The sequence below is a fragment of the Pseudophryne corroboree genome, chromosome 8 (genome assembly GCF_028390025.1).
Source record: "Pseudophryne corroboree isolate aPseCor3 chromosome 8, aPseCor3.hap2, whole genome shotgun sequence".
Taxonomy (NCBI): Eukaryota; Metazoa; Chordata; class Amphibia; order Anura; family Myobatrachidae; genus Pseudophryne; species Pseudophryne corroboree.
In genome coordinates, this window is record NC_086451.1 from 8,536,633 (window position 1) to 8,556,327 (window position 19,695).

A 19,695-nucleotide genomic window follows, 5' to 3' on the forward strand; every position below is an offset into this window, starting at 1 on the left:
TAAGTGTGTGTGTTGTGTCACCAGGTACTGGAACTCCTGTAAGTGTGTGTGTTGTGTCACCAGGTACTGGAACTGCTGTAAGTGTGTGTGTTGTGTCACCAGGTACTGGAACTCCTGTAAGTGTGTGTGTTGTGTCACCAGGTACTGGAACTCCTGTAAGTGTGTGTGTTGTGTCACCAGGTACTGGAACTCCTGTAAGTGTGTGTGTTGTGTCACCAGGTACTGGAACTGCTGTAAGTGTGTGTGTTGTGTCACCAGGTACTGGAACTGCTGTAAGTGTGTGTGTTGTGTCACCAGGTACTGGAACTCCTGTAAGTGTGTGTGTTGTGTCACCAGGTACTGGAACTCCTGTAAGTGTGTGTGTTGTGTCACCAGGTACTGGAACTCCTGTAAGTGTGTGTGTTGTGTCACCAGGTACTGGAACTGCTGTAAGTGTGTGTGTTGTGTCACCAGGTACTGGAACTCCTGTAAGTGTGTGTGTTGTGTCACCAGGTACTGGAACTGCTGTAAGTGTGTGTGTTGTGTCACCAGGTACTGAAACTCCTGTAAGTGTGTGTGTGTTGTGTCACCAGGTACTGGAACTCCTGTAAGTGTGTGTGTTGTGTCACCAGGTACTGGAACTCCTGTAAGTGTGTGTGTTGTGTCACCAGGTACTGGTACTCCTGTAAGTGTGTGTGTTGTGTCACCAGGTACTGGAACTCCTGTAAGTGTGTGTGTTGTGTCACCAGGTACTGGAACTCCTGTAAGTGTGTGTTGTGTCACCAGGTACTGGTACTCCTGTAAGTGTGTGTGTTGTGTCTCCAGGTACTGGAACTCCTGTAAGTGTGTGTGTTGTGTCACCAGGTACTGGTACTCCTGTAAGTGTGTGTGTTGTGTCACCAGGTACTGGAACTCCTGTAAGTGTGTGTGTTGTGTCTCCAGGTACTGGAACTCCTGTAAGTGTGTGTGTGTTGTGTCACCAGGTACTGGTACTCCTGTAAGTGTGTGTGTTGTGTCTCCAGGTACTGGAACTCCTGTAAGTGTGTGTGTTGTGTCACCAGGTACTGGTACTCCTGTAAGTGTGTGTGTGTTGTGTCACCAGGTACTGGTACTCCTGTAAGTGTGTGTGTTGTGTTTCCAGGTACTGGAACTCCTGTAAGTGTGTGTGTTGTGTCACCAGGTACTGGTACTCCTGTAAGTGTGTGTGTTGTGTCTTCAGGTACTGGAACTCCTGTAAGTGTGTGTGTTGTGTCACCAGGTACTGGTACTCCTGTAAGTGTGTGTGTTGTGTCACCAGGTACTGGTACTCCTGTAAGTGTGTGTGTTGTGTCACCAGGTACTGGTACTCCTGTAAGTGTGTGTGTTGTGTCACCAGGTACTGGAACTCCTGTAAGTGTGTGTGTTGTGTCACCAGGTCCTGGAACTCCTGTAAGTGTGTGTGTTGTGTCACCAGGTACTGGAACTCCTGTAAGTGTGTGTGTTGTGTCACCAGGTACTGGAACTCGCTGCGGAATCTGGTGGTCTCGCTGTTGAACTCCATGAAGTCTATCGTCAGCCTCCTCTTCCTCCTCTTCCTCTTCATCGTGGTGTTTGCTCTCCTGGGGATGCAGCTCTTTGGGGGACAGTGAGTGTCTATCTCTGCGTTCTCAGTCTCACCCTGGTGGGCATAGGCTTAAGCAACCTGTGGCTCTCCAGCTATGGTGGAACTACATGTCCCAGGATACCCCACCAGCCAGAGAATATGTATTATTTGCAGTAATTGGCATGACATTGTAAGCCACACCCCTCCCCTTGCGCATTTCCTCGTGGCGTCACCAGGCTAGGCTGGGATTGGAGGCGGCCAGCATTTCTGACGCTGAAACGGTTCCTCATTATTGCCACGCTGAGCTGGAACCGAATTGCGTCCTAATTTGGAGATGTAAAATGTGTCACTACTAAGCCGCATTTGTGTGTAACGCGGTGACACAATGGTTAGCATTGATTATAGGTTTATTTCCAGCTAGGGCTTTATCTGTGTGGGGTTTGTATGTCCTCCCAGGTCTGTGTTCTATAACTGATCTCATTTCCATCTGTTTCAGGTTTTACTTTGAAGAAGAGACACGAAATACAAATTTCGACACTTTCCCTACAGCCATCTTAACAGTGTTCCAGGTGAGTGCCGACCGGTGTTACGTTCATCAATAGATGCATGCCCGGCAATCACAATTCCTGGCCAGGCTACCCCTTCCCATTACTCGTTACCCCAGAGGTAATCATAGAGCCACAGTGTCCGACTGAGACTCCGACTGTGATATCCTGTATAGGGGCAGTCCCAGTGGTAACAACGAGGTGCGTGGCGCAATAAATTGCATCATCATGGCTCCGCCCACCAGTGCAAAATTCCAATAGTGTTTTACAGTAGGAGGCGGCATCGCGGTGATGCAACTCAGAACAAATTGCAACATCATTGGCTGGCTCAGCCCACATAAGCTGGTAGGATGGATACACTCCCGGTACGCAGGAGGGATGGCTACACTCCCGGTACTCAGGAGGGATGGCTACACTCCCGGTACGCAGGAGGGATGGCTACACTCCCGGTATGCAGAAGGGATGGCTACACTCCCGGTACTCAGGAGGGATGGCTACACTCCCGGTATGCAGGAGGGATGGCTACACTCCCGGTATGCAGGCGGGATGGCTACACTCCCGGTACGCAGGAGGGATGGCTACACTCCCGGTACACAGGAGGGATAGCTACACTCCCGGTACGCAGGAGGGATGGCTATACACTGCCGGTACGCAGGAGGGATGGCTACACTCCCAGTACACAGGAGGGATGGCTACACTTCCAGTACACAGGAGGGATGGCTACACTCCCGGTACACAGGAAGGATGGCTACACTCCCGGTATGCAGGAGGGATGGCTACACTCCCGGTACGCAGGAGGGATGGCTACACTCCCTGTATGCAGGAGGGATGGCTACACTCCCGGTACGCAGGAGGGATGGCTACACTGCCGGTACACAGGAGGGATGGCTACACTCCCGGTACACAGGAGGGGTGGCTACACTCCCGGTACGATAAAGAGATGGCTACACACCCGGTACGATAGAGGGATGGCTACACTCCCGGTACGATAGAGGGATGGCTACACTCCCGGTACGCAGGAGGGATGGCTACACTCCCGGTATGCAGGAGGGATGGCTACACTCCCGGTATGCAGGAGGGATGGCTACACTCCCGGTATGCAGGAGGGATGGCTACACTCCCGGTAAGCCGGTAGATTGGCTACACTCCCGGTACAATAGAGGGATGGCTACACTCCCGGTACGATAGAGGGATGGCTACACTCCCGGTACGATAGAGGGATGGCTACACTCCCGGTACGATAGAGGGATGGCTACACTCCCGGTACGCAGGAGGGATGGCTACACTCCCGGTATGCAGTAGGGATGGCTACACTCCCGGTACGCAGGAGGGATGGCTACACTCCCGGTATGCAGGAGGGATGGCTACACTCCCGGTATGCAGGAGGGATGGCTACACTCCCGGTACGCAGGAGGGATGGCGCAGGAGGGATGGCTACACTCCCGGTAAGCCGGTAGGGTGGCTACACTCCCCTTACGATAGAGGGATGGCTACACTCCCGGTACGATAGAGGGATGGCTACACTCCCGGTACGCAGGAGGGATGGCTACACTCCCGGTACACAGGAGGGATGGCTACACTCCCGGTACGCAGGAGGGATGGCTACACTCCCGGTACGCAGGAGGGATGACTACACTCCCGGTACACAGGAGGGATGGCTACACTCCCAGTACGCAGGAGGGATGGCTATACACTCCCGGTACGCAGGGGAGATGGCTACACTCCCGGTACACAGGAGAGATGGCTATACGCTGCCGGTACGCAGGAGGGATGGCTATACACTGCCGGTACGCAGGAGGGATGGCTACACTCCTGTTACGATGGAGGGATGGCTATACTCCCGGTACGCAGGAGGGATGGCTACACTCCCGTTACGATGGAGGGATGGCTTCACTCCCGGTACGCAGGAGGGATGGCTACACTCCCGGTATGCAGGAGGGATGGCTACACTCCGGGTACGATGGAGGGATGGCTACACTCCTGGTACGATGGAGGGATGGCTGGCTACACTCCTGATATCTCAATAGATTTCGGGAGTAGGCAGCTGTGAATTCTGGACTCCGGAATCCGGTTGTGTACTGTATGGGAATAGCGCAGCTCATATATGCATCCAGAAAAACGGGAACGTCTTTAGCATGGCAAGAACTGGACTCATCGTAAACAAATCTCATTGTATATATTGTGTTCTGTTACTTGTGTGGTGTTACTCTGCCGCTATAACGCCACCCTGTGTCCTCTCTCTGATTACCGCCCTAGATCCTGACAGGAGAGGACTGGAACAACGTCATGTACTTCGGCATTGAGTCACAAGGGGGCGTCAGCAAAGGGATGTACTCCTGCATTTATTTCATTATCCTGACGTTGTTCGGAAACTGTATCCTTCTGCGAATATGACAATCACCCTAAAACGTAGACGCGCCAGTCAGTAATTATTACAGTGTATGTGGTGGGCATGACTGGAGATCAGGTGATTGTATGATGTCATATGTGACGTTTCAGTATGAGGTCACAAATGTTTAAACCTGTATTTTTACCTATTGGAGGACAAATGTATGAAAGCACAACATGATTTCTTTCACTGGTTAGCCCCAATGCCCAAATAAGGGTGACAACCCCCATCACCCCGGCCTATTGCGTTACATGGCAGTCCAGCTGTTTTTGAACTACACATCCCAGTATGCCCTGCTACACCTCTGCTATTAGGGTATGCCAAAACTATGGCAGGGCTTGCTGGAATGTGTAGTGCCACAGCAGCTGGAGTGCCACAGATTTGGACCTGGGTATAATGTGGATTACATTCCTACAATAGAACTCTTGGGGGGACGGGACGTCACTGTCAGATATTAGCGCCAGGAGATGACGAGTGATGACGCACGTATACAGATGACGTTCCGTCCTTAGCGCCAACTGATTAAGATACGCTGCTGAATGTATTCTTAGCCATTGCTGTGGACAATCTGGCGAATGCGCAAGAACTGACCAAGGTATGTGATTGGCTAGCGTTGAGGAAACGGAATAATAATGACCTTAGCTTATCCGCATGTAGGCATTGTAATGTAATAAATGTCTCATTGTAGCATTCATTTGTCATTCCTCTATAACTATGTACATAAGGGGTCTTTGTACTAAGCCTTGGGGAGAGATAAAGTACCGGCCAATCAGCGCCCAACGGCCATATTACAGCTGTGTTTGAAAAATGACAGGAGCTGATTGGTTGGTACTTTATCTCTCTCCGCTTTATCCCTCTGCTCGGCTTAGTACATCTGCCCCTCAGTCTCTAGGAGAAACCGTCAGTCAGTGCGTTAATGAGACAGTGGATTTGTGTGGGGGGTAAGATCCGGACCCCAGGCAGGGGGGAGGTGCGCTGTATTGATTCCGACTGATAAATACAAATGGGGGAAAAGCGTTTGCGTATCTCTAACGTCTCCCTAACGACAAACTGTATCTTTTGTCTGAGGTTGCAGAAAGACAATTGTCGATGTATAAGTTTGTGCAGTTTCCCAATTAATGTGGCTGTCTTGTCGTATCATTATACTAATGTCTGCTGCAGGATGAGGAGGAGATGGAGGAGGCGACCAATCAGAAGTTGGCGCTGCAGAAAGCCAAGGAGGTGGCGGAAGTCAGTCCCATGTCGGCTGCGAATCTTTCAATCACAGCGTAAGAGACGACACCCTGCATAATTCATTCTAAGCCCAAATTGCAGCCTCCGGTCAGTGGCCCCCCCTCAATATATGACCCTACCCTCAATATGATGTGGCCACGCCCCCTCAGTGGGCCCCACATGCTTGGTCACACCCCCTAGTACTGGGGCCTAGTAGCTATCCCTGCGGCTATGTGTCTATATATATATATATATATATATATATACAGACATAGGGTGGCAGTCATTAGAAAAGGCAGTGGCCATCCAATGGGCCAATAGGACATAGGCAGCAGACAGACTTGGGGCTGGCCTAAATTAGATTATTATCTGGCATCTCTCATTAGGAAGACGTACGCTTCATGTAGACGGGCGTCGAGAAATTCAGTGTGGTCAGACACGGTGCTCTGGGCGGCACAATTACATCACATATTTGGCTGGTGTAAGAAAAATATTATAAATATTTCAGGTCCTGAATTTCTGCTAAAAAGAAAATAAACTAATAGATGCCTAATTTAAAAAGTGATGAGGTGAACCCCAAGCGTTTTAGGAGAAGATAGCGTATAATTGCTAGTTTTGTGTAGGTGGAATTACTGATACATGACGACACCGCGCCTCACACGGACAGGATCATCTCCGGGTGGGCAGTAGCTACATCGCACAGTGCTCACACCTTCTTGGGTTCAGGAGACCATAGGTCAGGGGTAACTATGACCCTCAGTACATTTCATGATCATGGAAAGGTGCAACGGGCACATAAAAATAACCTTTTTTTTTTTTAGTGCACATTTCCTAGTGCGGGATCACTGTGTACTTGACGGGCGGAATTTCTAACCATCACTTATATAGCGCCAGCATATTCCGTAGCGGTTTACATAGCAGTGAGCTACCTGACTGGACAGGAGACAGTACCCACTGAGCCATCCGATTAGACAGGAACTGCAGCCAGCCAATCCGGCGCTTCAGTCATTACACGCTGCCCGTACTGTGTTTAGCCGCTAGATTGCCCGGAATATCTGTTTGCCCTTCTGCTCATGGGAGCTTTTGGTCCTCCCTGATCTCGCCTAGGGACACCTGCGTTGTGGTTTGACAGGTGTACCGCGAAAGTCAAACTCCCCACCTGCCGCTGTCCCCAGAGCAGGTTGCCCGCCGGCCGGGTGAAGGGCCGGGCGCTTAGAGCCAGAAGCAAGATCCTGCTCAGGGCTCGTCCCCCCCCCCCCCCCCCCGCCTCACCAGGTGCTGTCCCCCAGAGGTGACAGATTCATGCATTCTGTAAACAGTGCAGATCAGGTATCTGCATTAAGGTAACTGGGGCGGGATGTACTAAACGGAAATGTGGTAAACCCCCTGTTTACCGCATTTTCCTAATGTACTATCCCCCGGCCGCCAGTTCAGCGCCGCGGAGGGGTTCGCCAGCTTTTGCTGGCGATACCCCATAGAAGCCAACGGGCTTCTCTTCGCAGCACTGTGTGAGGGATCCGATGAGATCCCTCCCAGCATGCCTCTCGCCTGCCTCCGTCACCCCACGCATGCGCAGATTGACTCCCGGGGCCGAATCCCGTAAGTCAGGCTGCCGCTACGCCTCGCGGAGGACAGCTCTTATCGGAAGAGCTGTCCTCCGCAATGCTGATCGCATATGTAAGTACATTAGTACATCCTGCCCCTGGAGAGGTCTACGCTCAGCCTGACACAGGCAGAGTTACTGATAACTGGGCCCCTAAATCTGCCTAATGAACCTCTGCCCCGCCACAAAAAATGTTTATACACAAAATGTGTATTTCCTAATATACTATGTCTAGCAATCGTCAACCCACAGCCGGAGCGTTTCACTCACATTCCCTCTGACTTAGCTTTGGTTACAGATCTCCACCGCCCTCGCTAATTAAGCGTTTCCTATCTGCCGCTTCCCTCAGTAAGGGGGTGATTACGTAACGAGTTTTTGTTTGTTTCTTAACAAACGATTCAGCAACCAGATTCGCGCAGTTCCCAGCGCACACTAGACACTGCTTGTGTATGGCGATACCCGGCAGCCTGGCTCGGCGTTCAGTGCCAGAGCGCACGCCAGTCTGCTACATCCCCCTCCAGCACATAAACAGATTAAAAAGCAGATGTGTCAGTCAGATGGGCAGCTACTGCCGAACAGATGGACGTGGGTTTCTCGTGTGATGGATACACGGGGATGGCTGCTCAGATTGTAGCCCGTGACTGCCGGTGATGCTGTATTGCGTTATCCACCCTGCGCTGCATTGCGGTATCACCGCAGTCATTAACAGTTAGACGTGGTGCTGAGAAACTTCCGGTACCCAGAGAACTTCCTATTCATTAATTAGTAATCTCTCTCTTTAGTTTCCTGTCATCAACCATTAAATAATTAACCCCACAGAGAGTCTGAATTAATATTCTCTTCTGTGAGGAATTATAGATCGTTTGGCTGAAAACGCAACTTTTGTTTTTATCGTTTTTAATTTCCCCCGTCCTTTGTTTCCGTGTAGTGGACGATTCCCTGACTAAAATTCTGGCCAGAGAAACGAGATGAGTGTAATAAAGACACTCATTATGCATTGTCTAAGGGCGTAACAAGTGTGAGGTAACCATTAGGGGCCTAGTGAGGCTGGCAAAGCCTGCTCTGTGTGTGAGGGCCGCCCGCACTGGCTTACCTCTGTATGCAGCCACAGCTATCATATCTCCATTCTCCTTTAGCTACTTCACTGGGAATTACTTTAAAAACCATTAGGGAAAAAAACTAGATAGGTTTTAAGTCTGACAATAAATTGCTGCAGAATTACTATGGGCAGGCTTCTTGCCTGAAGAGCTGACACACTTTCTATGGGTTGCCTTCTGTTTTACATCTTCATACTTCTCTATGTATGTTTCTCTTTCCTATTGTACTATACTCTACTTCCCAACCTTCCAAACGGACAAAGAGGGATTTGTTCTTCTGCATTTACAGACACACAGCGTAGATTATCAGTCTGAGGTGGCGATGTAACGCATCATACAGGCGTGGTGTGGGCAGGAGGCAGGTGTGGGGTTAATACATACAGGCGTGGTGTGGGCAGGAGATAGGTGTGGGGTTAGTACATACAGCCTTGGTGTGGACAGGAGATAGGTGTGGGGTTAGTACATACAGCCGTGGTGTGGGCAGGAGACAGGTGTGGGGTTAGTACATACAGCCGTGGTGTGGGCAGGAGACAGGTGTGGGGTTAGTACATATAGCCGTGGTGTGGGCAGGAGACAGGTGTGGGGTAAGTACATACAGCCGTGGTGTGGGCAGGAGACAGGTGTGGGGTTAGTACATACAGCCGTGGTGTTGGCAGGAGAGAGGTGTGGGGTTAGTACATACAGCCGTGGTGTGGGCAGGAGACAAGTGTGGGGTCAGTAGATACAGCCGTGGTGTGGACAGGAGACAGGTGTGAGGTTAGTACATACAGTCGTGGTATGGGCAGGAGATGGGTGTGGAGTTAGTACATACAGCCGTGGTGTGAGCAGGAGACGGGTGTGGGGTTAGTACATACAGCCGTGGTGTGAGCAGGAGACAGGTGTGAGGTTAGTACATACAGCCGTGGTGTGGGCAGGAGACAGGTGTGGGGTTAGTACATATAGCCGTGGTGTGAGCAGGAGACAGGTGTGGGGTTAGTACATACAGCCGTGGTGTGGGCAGGAGACAGGTGTGGGGTTAGTACATATAGCCGTGGTGTGAGCAGGAGACAGGTGTGGGGTTAGTACATACAGCCGTGGTGTGGGCAGGAGACAGGTGTGGGGTCAGTACATACAGCCGTGGTGTGGACAGGAGACAGATGTGGGGTTAGTACATACAGCCGTGGTGTGGGCAGGAGATAAGTGTGGGGTTAGTACATACAGCCGTGGTGTGGGCAGGAGACAGGTGTGTGGTTAGTACATACAGCCGTGGTGTGAGCAGGAGACAGGTGTGGGGTTAGTACATACAGACGTGGTGTGGGCAGGAGACAGGTGTGGGGTTAGTACATACAGCCATGGTGTGGGCAGGAGATAGGTGTGGTGTTAGTACATACAGCCGTGGTGTGGGCAGGAGACAGGTGTGTGGTTAGTACATACAGCTGTGGTGTGAGCAGGAGACAGGTGTGGGGTTAGTACATACAGCCGTGGTGTGGGCAGGAGACAGGTGTGGGGTTAGTACATACAGCCGTGGTGTGAGCAGGAGACAGGTGTGGAGTTAGTACATACAGCCATGGTGTGAGCAGGAGATAGGTGTGGGGTTAGTACATACAGCCGTGGTGTGAGCAGGAGATAGGTGTGGGGTTAGTACATACAGCCGTGGTGTGGGCAGGAGACAGGTGTGGGGTTAGTACATACAGCCGTGGTGTGAGCAGGAGATAGGTGTGGGGTTAGTACATACAGCCGTGGTGTGGACAGGAGACAGGTGTGGGGTTAGTACATATAGCCGTGGTGTGAGCAGGAGACAGGTGTGGGGTTAGTACATACAGCCATGGTGTGAGCAGGAGATAGGTGTGGTGTTAGTACATACAGCCGTGGTGTGGACAGGAGACAGGTGTGGGGTTAGTACATACAGCCGTGGTGTGGGCAGGAGATAGGTGTGGGGTTAGTACATACAGCCGTGGTGTGGACAGGAGACAGGTGTGGGGTTAGTACATATAGCCGTGGTGTGAGCAGGAGACAGGTGTGGGGTTAGTACATACAGCCGTGGTGTGGGCAGGAGACAGGTGTGGGGTTAGTACATACAGCCGTGGTGTGAGCAGGAGATAGGTGTGGGGTTAGTACATACAGCCGTGGTGTGGACAGGAGACAGGTGTGGGGTTAGTACATATAGCCGTGGTGTGAGCAGGAGACAGATGTGGGGTTAGTACATACAGCCATGGTGTGAGCAGGAGATAGGTGTGGTGTTAGTACATACAGCCGTGGTGTGGACAGGAGACAGGTGTGGGGTTAGTACATACAGCCGTGGTGTGGGCAGGAGATAGGTGTGGGGTTAGTACATACAGGCGTGGTGTGGGCAGGAGATAGGTGTGGAGTTAGTACATACAGCTGTGGTGTGGGCAGGAGATAGGTGTGGGGTTAGTACATACAGCGATGGTGTGGCAGGAGATAGGTGTGGGGTTAGTACATACAGCCGTGGTGTGGGCAGGATACAGGTGTGGGGTTAGTACATACAGCCGTGGTGTGGGCAGGAGACAGGGAAGAGTATACCTCCCCCCTATATACCCCCATCCTCCTCTTCCCATGTGGTCCTGTTACTCCCTGACCATCTCTCCTACACTGGGCCATATTCTTCATGTCCTATTCTTCCTTTTTATTTCACTTGATTACCCTTCCAGCAACGTGACCCTTCCCCTCTCCCCTTCCAGCAACGTGACCCTTCCCCTCTCCCCGTCCAGCAACGGGACCCTTCCCCTCTCCCGTTCCAGCAACGTGACCCTTCCCCTCTCCCCTTCCAGCAACGTGACCCTTCCCCTCTCCCCTTCCAGCAACGTGACCCTTCCCCTCTCCCCTTCCAGCAACGGGACCCTTCCCCTCTCCCCTTCCAGCAACGGGACCCTTCCCCTCTCCCCTTCCAGCAACGTGACCCTTCCCCTCTCCCCTTCCAGCAACGTGACCCTTCCCCTCTCCCCTTCCAGCAACGTGACCCTTCCCCTCTCCCCTTCGCCTCTCCCCTTCCAGCAACGTGACCCTTCCCCTCTCCCCTACACCTTGATCCACATCCTGTCCAGCCACTCACCTTCCGTTCTATTCCACTTCTCTATTTTTTTTCTTTTTCTTATCATGATGGGGGAGAGAATCAATGTTTTACCCCCTCCTCTCTCAAATACCCAACCCAATCTACCCCCCTGCCCGGAGGAGTAAAACGTTGGTACCTTCCCGCCGCCCACATGTCCGTTATGGTTTTGATATATTTTGTTTCTCACTTTTCTTTCTTGCATGTGCAGTTTTGTAAAGCAAACTCAAGGTGCAATATGTCGCAGCCCGTCTGTCTCCAACCTTAATTCACCGTGAGTTGCCCTCTGTTACGATATTCACTGTGTGAACTTCTGATTAACCGATATATATTTACAACTGAATATTCTATATGAATACACTTCTAATCCCTCCCTCCCACATATATCAAACATCCATCCTCCTTGTGGGCGCCAGGTGCTGGTGGCCGGGCCGAGCACGTGGAGGGGCTTCTTTGTTTTTCATCTCCTTGCGGTAACCTCTCCACCTCATTACTCTCTCTGTCACCCACATGACCGCCACGCTCATCCTAAGCTCACCGCCTTCTTCCCGTCACAGACCATATCACCAAGACCCCCATCACCTTCTCCTGCACATCTCACTTACAATACAATTAGTGATAATTATGCGTTATTCTTATCTGTATATTTCAATTGATTTTCATAGATCGCTGATATGTCTGTTATTTTCTGTTACTTTTATGTATCTTGTATGTGACCTGTGCAAATACTTCTGTGACTTCTTATGGGTCTTTGCAAGAGTTTCTTTCTTTCCTTTATTCTTTCTTTCTTTCTTTCTTTCTTTCTTTCTTTCTTTCTTTCTTTCTTTCTTTCTTTCTTTCTCTCTTACTCTCTCTCTCTTTCTCTCTCTTCCTTTCTTTCTCTCTCTTCCTTTCTTTCTCTCTCTCTCTCTTTCTTTCTCTCTCTCTTTCGCTCTTCCTTTCTTTTTCTCGTTCTTTCTTTTTCTTTCTTTCTCTCTTTTTCTCTCACTCTCTTTCTCTCTCTCTCTCTCTCTCTCTTCCTTTCTCTCTCTCTCTCTCTCTTTCTTTCTCTCTCTCTTTCTCTCTTCTTTTCTTTTTCTCTTTCTTTTTCTTTCTTTCTCTCTCTTTTTCTCTCTCTCTTTCTTTCTCTCTTTTTCTCTCACTTTCTTTCTTTCTTTCTTTCTTTCTTCCTCTGTTTCTTTCTCTCTCTTTTTCTTTCTTTCTTTCTTTTTCTCTCTCTTTCTTTCTTTCTCTCTCTTTCTTTCTTTCTTTCTCTCTCTTTCTTTGTCTTTTTTCTCTCTCTCTCTCTCTTTCTTTGTTTCTTTCTTTCTCTTTTTTCTTTCTTTCTTTCTTTCTTTCTTTCTTTCTTTCTTTCTTTCTATTTCTCTCTTTCTTTCTTTCTTTCTTTCTATTTCTCTCTTTCTTTCTTTCTATTTCTCTCTTTCTTTCTTTCTTTCTTTCTTTTTCTTTCTTTCTTTCTTTCTTTCTTTCTTTCTTTCTTTCTTTCTTTCTTTCTTTCTTTTCTCCTTCCTGGAGAGCTTTAAATCATTCAGCCAGTGCCATAGGACTTCAAAGGTTTGTCCACCTTTATGTATTTGAGTTTAGTGGCTTGGGCGTGTCCTCTGCAAATGTTTATGTCAGTGCTTTCCATCCTTTCCTTTATATCACCCGACAGAGTATAGTTGCCAGTGGGTATGGCACAGATCCACTGCACCCTCCGTCTTGGGCAGAGTTTTCTCCAGAGATCTATTATGTGATCAGGTTTTTTTTTTTTGCTATCACTAAATTAAAAACTCTACTTTGTGATACAAACGCAGGGCTAAAAAGCACAGAATGACGTTACATTAATAAAAGGCATATTTAGTAAGAGTGTAAGTGGGCACATGTTTGGATTTGGATCAACACACATTACTGTTCATTGGCATTTATATATATAACACCCGCATACTCTGCAGTAATAAAACAAGGCTTGGAGTCACTGAATAGAGAGACATTGAAAAAGCAGAAGAAGATTTTGTTCAAAATAATTTAGGTATAATGAATAAGGATAAATGAGATTCCGTTTTCCGGAAGACCCTACATTTGCTGGTCACTTGTCACATACCGGCCTAGTGTAACATGTAAAGTCCAGCACCCAGCTGCGTTACAGTGGCTGTGTACCGTGTGCTGCGTCCTATGACATAGAGAAGGGAAATGTCTGTTACCGGAACATATGCCATTGTTGTAAGTGAAAATGAAAGTTATTTATGGTGCTGTTTTTGTATTCTGTAGTAAACGCTGTCCCGTCATCGCCCCAGAATAGTAAGCGGTGTCAGTCTGAGTTTTGTCAGATGCGCCATCTGCGGCGATGACTTCTTTACATTGAGAAATTCATCTGCGCTGATACAAAGGTCTTTGTGTATAAACACATTTCTTGCCGGGCGTCAGCTGCTTATGTTTCCGTCTTGGGGGTCACGATCCGTAGCCCCAGAGGTCTCTCTGTGTCTGTCACCGCCGCTCGGTGTCTGTCTGTCTCCTTCATCTCTCCGCGCTGCCCCTGACCTGCTTGTCAGTCACGTTGCCCGCTGTCTGTCAGCGTTCCACTCTCTCAGTGTGCCCCAGGTTTGTCTCACTGTCAGTCCTGCTTTGTGTTCGCAATATGAATTCTCTTTTACCACCTTCAGGGCGGAAATCGTGCCATAAATACATGTGCGGTAATGTCAGTGGGGCAGGGGCGATGCCCCATTACTGAGCCGGCAGTGACCCCGACGTAGGGCGAATGGGGCACGTGACTAGCAGTTACCCCGACCAATACGTGTGCTGTTCCCTGGCAGAAGACTTTAACTGAGTGCAGGAAAAGTGGTGTTATTCCCATCTGCCTAGCCGATTCCATTTCTGCTGTTTGTAGTACTATTGTGGCCGAGGTTTGCGCTCATTGGTGGTCATTCTGAGTTGATCGCTAGCTGCATTCGTTCGCTGTGCAGCGATGAGGCAAAAAAAGGCACTTCTGCGTATCCGTATGTGGCGCAATGCGCACGCGCGACATACTATTACCACGGACGATGTAGTTTCACACAGGGTCTAGCTAAGTTTTTCAGTCGCACTGCTGGCCGCAGAGTGATTGACATGAAGTGGGCGTTTCTGGGTGTCAACTGACCGTTTTCAGGGAGTGTTTGAAAAAATGCAGGCGTGCCAGGGAAAACGCAGGCGTGGCTGGGCGAACGCAGGGCGTGTTTGTGACGTCTAAACAGGAACTGAACAGTCTGAAGTCATCGCAAGTGCTGAGTAGGTTTTGAGTTACTCTAAAACTGCACTAAAAAATTATGCCGCCGCTCTGCGATCCTTTCGTTCGCACTTCTGCTAAGCTGAAATACACTCCCAGTGGGAGGCGGCATAGCGTTTGCACGGCTGCTAAAAACTGCTAGCGAGCGATCAACTCGGAATGACCACCTTTGTATAAATCTATGATGCACAGTGCGTCTGCAGATCACTTTGCATCAATTTGTTTTCTGTTAGTTTGCATAGCGTTTGTGTCATGAGCTTTTTATCTTAGCTTAAATATGATGTCATTTGTACTATTTTACGTTCTGACCACCATCCAGTCCTGGCCGGACTCCAGCTGTTTCCCCCTGGCGCAATTGTTGGCTCAGCCCGTCCTGTCTGTGGGCGCTGTCACAGCCAGGTAGTTGACCGGGGCAGTAAATGCCTAGATAAGTTTTATGGAAATGGCTTTCACTTCATCGATGGCTGTGCGGATGCCTGAGCCGCCGTCCTGCCAGCGCCCTAGGAACGGTGATTGTACAGCGATGAATATAAATGCACGCCATGTGTTACCTGAGTCTCTGTCTGCGGTGAGAGCCTGAGGTTCGTTGCAGCGTTATAAACTGGTTGAGGCTGCAGTGTCCTAAACCTGTCATTGTAATATGTGCAGGACAGATTGTTTTGTGTGTATTCGGATCCGTATTTTCCAAGGTCGTTGGCAGGAATGGCGAAACACCTCGGAGCTGGGTTCTGTGAGGCGGAGAGAATGGTAGCTGGCAGGACGAGCGCCTGGCATGCGGAGTTGGTAGATGCTTATAGCCCGAGGCGTGCCAAATTGCCTGTCTCTGTGAAGGTAAATAGGGGAGAGCGACAGAAAGTTGCAATTATGGCTGGATAGTCATTTTATAAAGTACAGCTATCTTAATTTAAAGGACTTTTCTACTTGAGATGACTTTTATGTATTGGCTTGTATGTGTCTTAATGGTTCCTGTCTGTGCTCTTCAGTGTTGTATTTATGTCACTAAGGAGAGCTGTGTATTTTCGCTGTCTGGGGATATAACACAGATCTGCTGCCTCTTTACAGTTAATACCCAGTGCAGAGAACACAACATACCTGTCATATACCAGGGTAGAGAAGCTGTAAATAAAAATAAAAAAAATGCCTGATGATACAAGTATATTGTTGAAAAACACAGAAGAAGTCTTGAGCTAAGTGACAGTAGCAGTTAAGTTCCCGAGCCAATAAATGAATCATCTAAAGGTGGAAAGCTCACCACTGGCAGTGCCTCAGGGTGTGCCATTACTTGGTGAAATTATGGCATGGTGTCTCAGGATCTCCCGGCATAGAAGTAACGATACAGGTTTGGATGTATACCACAGGGGGGATATCAGTCCTTCTGAAATAATGTCACAAACTGTAAATAATATTTCTATCATCTACACACCACTGCTTATTGCAAGGTCCTGAGGCCTAAATTCACTTAAATAAATCTGAATTTCGCTGTCCTCAAATAAGACAGCTGCTATATGTAGAGAAGTGTAATACGTATGGGATATTTTACAGATTGGCACCCTAATGTGATAGTGTCTTTGTGCCCTGCCAACGGCTACTCACGCGTGATGTGATTGGCTGACGTGACCCATCTGTCTGTATGCGGAATGAGACCACATGCTATAACATCAGCTATGGTGCCGTCCTGGAATAGCATTTATATATGTACTGGATATATGCTCGTCAGCCGCTGGGCAATCACACCTGCTCTGCGGGAAGGGGGGGTTGTCGTCCTAGAAGACCCCTCTCTCCCGTCAGGAAAGGAAGACTGGGACATCGGGTGAGGATGACCACTTAGCACCATTAGGTAGCATTAGCAATTGGCATTGACCTGGCCTTCTAAGGGATTGACTGCACCCACACCATGCCACAATATTATAGGACCATCAGAACACTTCGCTGTTGGAAACCAGCGCTCAGCCTGTACGGTTCCTAGAGTCTGCGCCAGGTTTGAACTTGTCCATTTGTCGAGAACATGGGGAAGAAAGATTCATCACACAGATCAGCTCCCTCCGCTGCTTGCATTTGGCTGTCCTCAAAAACATCTAAACTTGCAGCCAATGGCCCTTTTCTGAAGTCCCCTTACCCCCTACGTTCCACAGATGCGGTCGCCCATATGCGAATTTATGCAAATGCCGCTACAAAACCCTGCCCCGTGGTGCATCCCTGTGTATGATCGTGCAAGCACTGAGGCTCCCACAATCAACGTCTGTAGACGCTGTGATACCGCCTGTTGCGTCTTTAGACGCCACCATCAGTCGCCGCACCAGCCCTGCGGCAACTGCAGATTTTACCACTGTGAGCGACTGAGCGTTTGTGTACGCAAACATTTCAGCCACGCGTCCATAAGACGGGCCGTATCCGTGCGTCTCTGAAGCCCAGGAACACCCAGCATTTTTCCAAGACCTCTCTGGTACTGTGCATCTCAATCGCAACTGCGCCTCTGTGTGTAACGCACGAGCCACAGGACTCTTCTCGCAGACTCAGTAGCAGAAAATCAGTCCACTCACAATGAGCCCCACAGTATCTTTATAGAACCGTCGCGCAGTCCCCACTCTGCGCAGTCCCCTCTCTGCGCAGTCCCCACTCTGCGCTGTCCTTGGATCACTACACAGGTAAAAATAGAGTCTGGATTTTTTTTTTTTTTTTTTTCAATTGTTTTTATTATAATCTCATACCATACAGAGTAGATATATAGCATTTCGAGACATCGAATGGAATATATAGTTGGCATTGTACAACATAATATGCGCTATATATAAGCCTCTAGACAAAAGACAGGAAGTTACAGATTATTCAGTCTCATATAAAACCTGGTAGAGATCCAAACCTATTTTCAAACTTTTCTCTACATAAAACCTTCGTACCCTTCCAAGAAAGGCAACTTATGTATAACTAAGGATATCAGGGAATTGAGAACGTGCTTTAGTTCTCCAAGTGTCGCAGACTATAGATGAAAAGAGGTGGTTTAAACATCGGTTCTCCGCCAGTATGGACAGAGTATTTCGAATTCCCTAAACATATACATAATATCTAGAACATAAGAAAATAAACTAACATGTAATGCCTACTATGGGACACGGGCCGTTGATCCATCCACAGAGCAATCTTCCCATATCGAGGGTCCATATTTCTAGTCAACCCGGTAGACTATTGAAAATAGAACGGAGCGGAGGAGGGGTCCGGAAAAAGGAGAGGAGAGAGGGCAAATCAGATGTTCAAGGGGTTAGGTTGGGCTAATGTGTGGAGGAGGTACCATGAGGTAGATTGAAAGCATTTATCAATGGCTTGTTTAGTGTGTAGGGGGAGTGTCAAAATGTATGTGTCCCAGCATTGGAACAGGGCAGGGGTGAGCCTCTCCTTATGGATAGAGGCCTCCAGCCAGTCCATGGTGAATAGAAAAAATAATCTAGAGGTCACCATCGAAAGATTAGGAGGTATGTTGTGGATCCATTGTTGTAGGATTGCCTTCCTGCCAGCCGCAGACAATATCATAAGTAGTTTTTTGTTAGACCTGGGGATGTCTGGCTGGTCGGTCAAACATCCAAACAATGCCCAAGAAACAGTGCAACTAAAGGATATGCCTAAGGAGGTGGTTCCATAATGATGTACCTCATGCCAAAACCGTGACACCAGAGCACAGTCCCAGAAACAATGGAAGAGGTCGGCCCCCTCCATTGAGCATTTAGTGCATTTGCTGTCTTCTGAGATGCCCATCAAATATCGGCGTTTAGGTGAGATGTATGCCCTATGGAGCATTTTATAGGCCATCTCTTGATAGGAGCTTGCAGGGATAAGTTTTAGGGTGAGTTGAAAGTGATTTAGGAGGGATTCAGGGGTTACCGTTGAAATGTGGGAGGACCATTGGGACAGCTCTGGAAGGTCCGTGTCAGGGATGAGTTCATGACGAATACGAGTATAAATGGTTGATATAGAGTAGCATGTTGATTGGAGTAATGTATCTAGAGAGTTAAGAAAATCATTCCCTGTCAATCTCGAGAGTACATTTTTAAGATAATGTATTGCCTGGAAGTAGGCAAACTCGTTGTGAGGGGGCAGGCCATATTTTTCTTGTGCCTCCGCGAAAGACAGCGGGACACGGGAGGGATTAAGCAAGTTGCGTAGGTTGCGGATACCAAGAGAGTGCCAGGTAATGAAGGGTTGTAGAGCCTCTCCTTCCTGAAACTCCAGGTTGCCTATAAGGGGCATCGAGAGTGAGCACAAGTGCTGAAGTTTGAGAGATTTCCTCGCCATTTGCCACGCCTGTATTATGGGGAGTAGTAATGAATTAGTGGTGATATGTAGCGCCAACTTGGAGGGTTTGGCATGAAGAAGATAACTAAGGGATAAGGGGGCGCGAGTCTGGATTTTTTTAATCCTTTTTTTTATTATTTCTTTCTTTACAGACCACGGCTCCCGCACTAGTGGTGCCCGATGGTGCCCCGGGGCAGCTAATTGCTCTGTTCTTGTTAAAGAAGCCAGGCTCTCAATAATAGATCTCAGTCATTACTATGCAAATGGCCCTGTTCTCCCATCTTCAAATTCCCCGGATTCTGCACTGAGAGGAAGAGCTGTGCGTCCGTATAGCGATTCATCACACAGCGGTCGGCCAGGGGAGGTCGCCAGAGCCCTGTGTGAGGGCTTGCGTTAATGGGCGTATTAGACAGCCAGGGAACTGTTCAATCAGGAAAATAATTCATGCAGAGCAAAAATCACAGCGTTAAAAGTTTACTTGTTGAAAGTTGGGAAACTGTTGGATGTTGAGTTATCATACATACCAGCTCATTTACAGGGAGGCGCTTCCGCTCCCTGAGCGGACATAGGAAGAATACAGAAGCGCTATAAGTTCCTATACATGTATATAAGTCAGATGTATATACAGGATGTGTCCAGCTGTATAATAGGAACATTTGCATCAGGCATACAGGCGCCCTGCAAGTGCTAGAGGTGACTGGTCAGCGTTACATG

At 48.9% G+C, this 19,695-nt stretch overlaps 1 protein-coding gene across 6 annotated transcripts in view; it reads left to right on the forward strand.

The window, feature by feature from the left end:
- Positions 1 to 19,695, forward strand: part of CACNA1B (calcium voltage-gated channel subunit alpha1 B) — a 377,678-nt gene that overhangs the window by 199,818 nt on the left and 158,165 nt on the right. For all 6 annotated transcript variants that reach the window (XM_063935876.1, XM_063935872.1, XM_063935871.1 and 3 more), the window contains 6 exons: positions 1,472 to 1,603; positions 2,058 to 2,130; positions 4,363 to 4,480; positions 5,023 to 5,090; positions 5,657 to 5,763; positions 11,668 to 11,730. In XM_063935876.1, the coding sequence (XP_063791946.1) occupies positions 1,472 to 1,603; positions 2,058 to 2,130; positions 4,363 to 4,480; positions 5,023 to 5,090; positions 5,657 to 5,763; positions 11,668 to 11,730 (561 nt within the window). The remainder of the gene's footprint in view (positions 1 to 1,471; positions 1,604 to 2,057; positions 2,131 to 4,362; positions 4,481 to 5,022; positions 5,091 to 5,656; positions 5,764 to 11,667; positions 11,731 to 19,695) is intronic.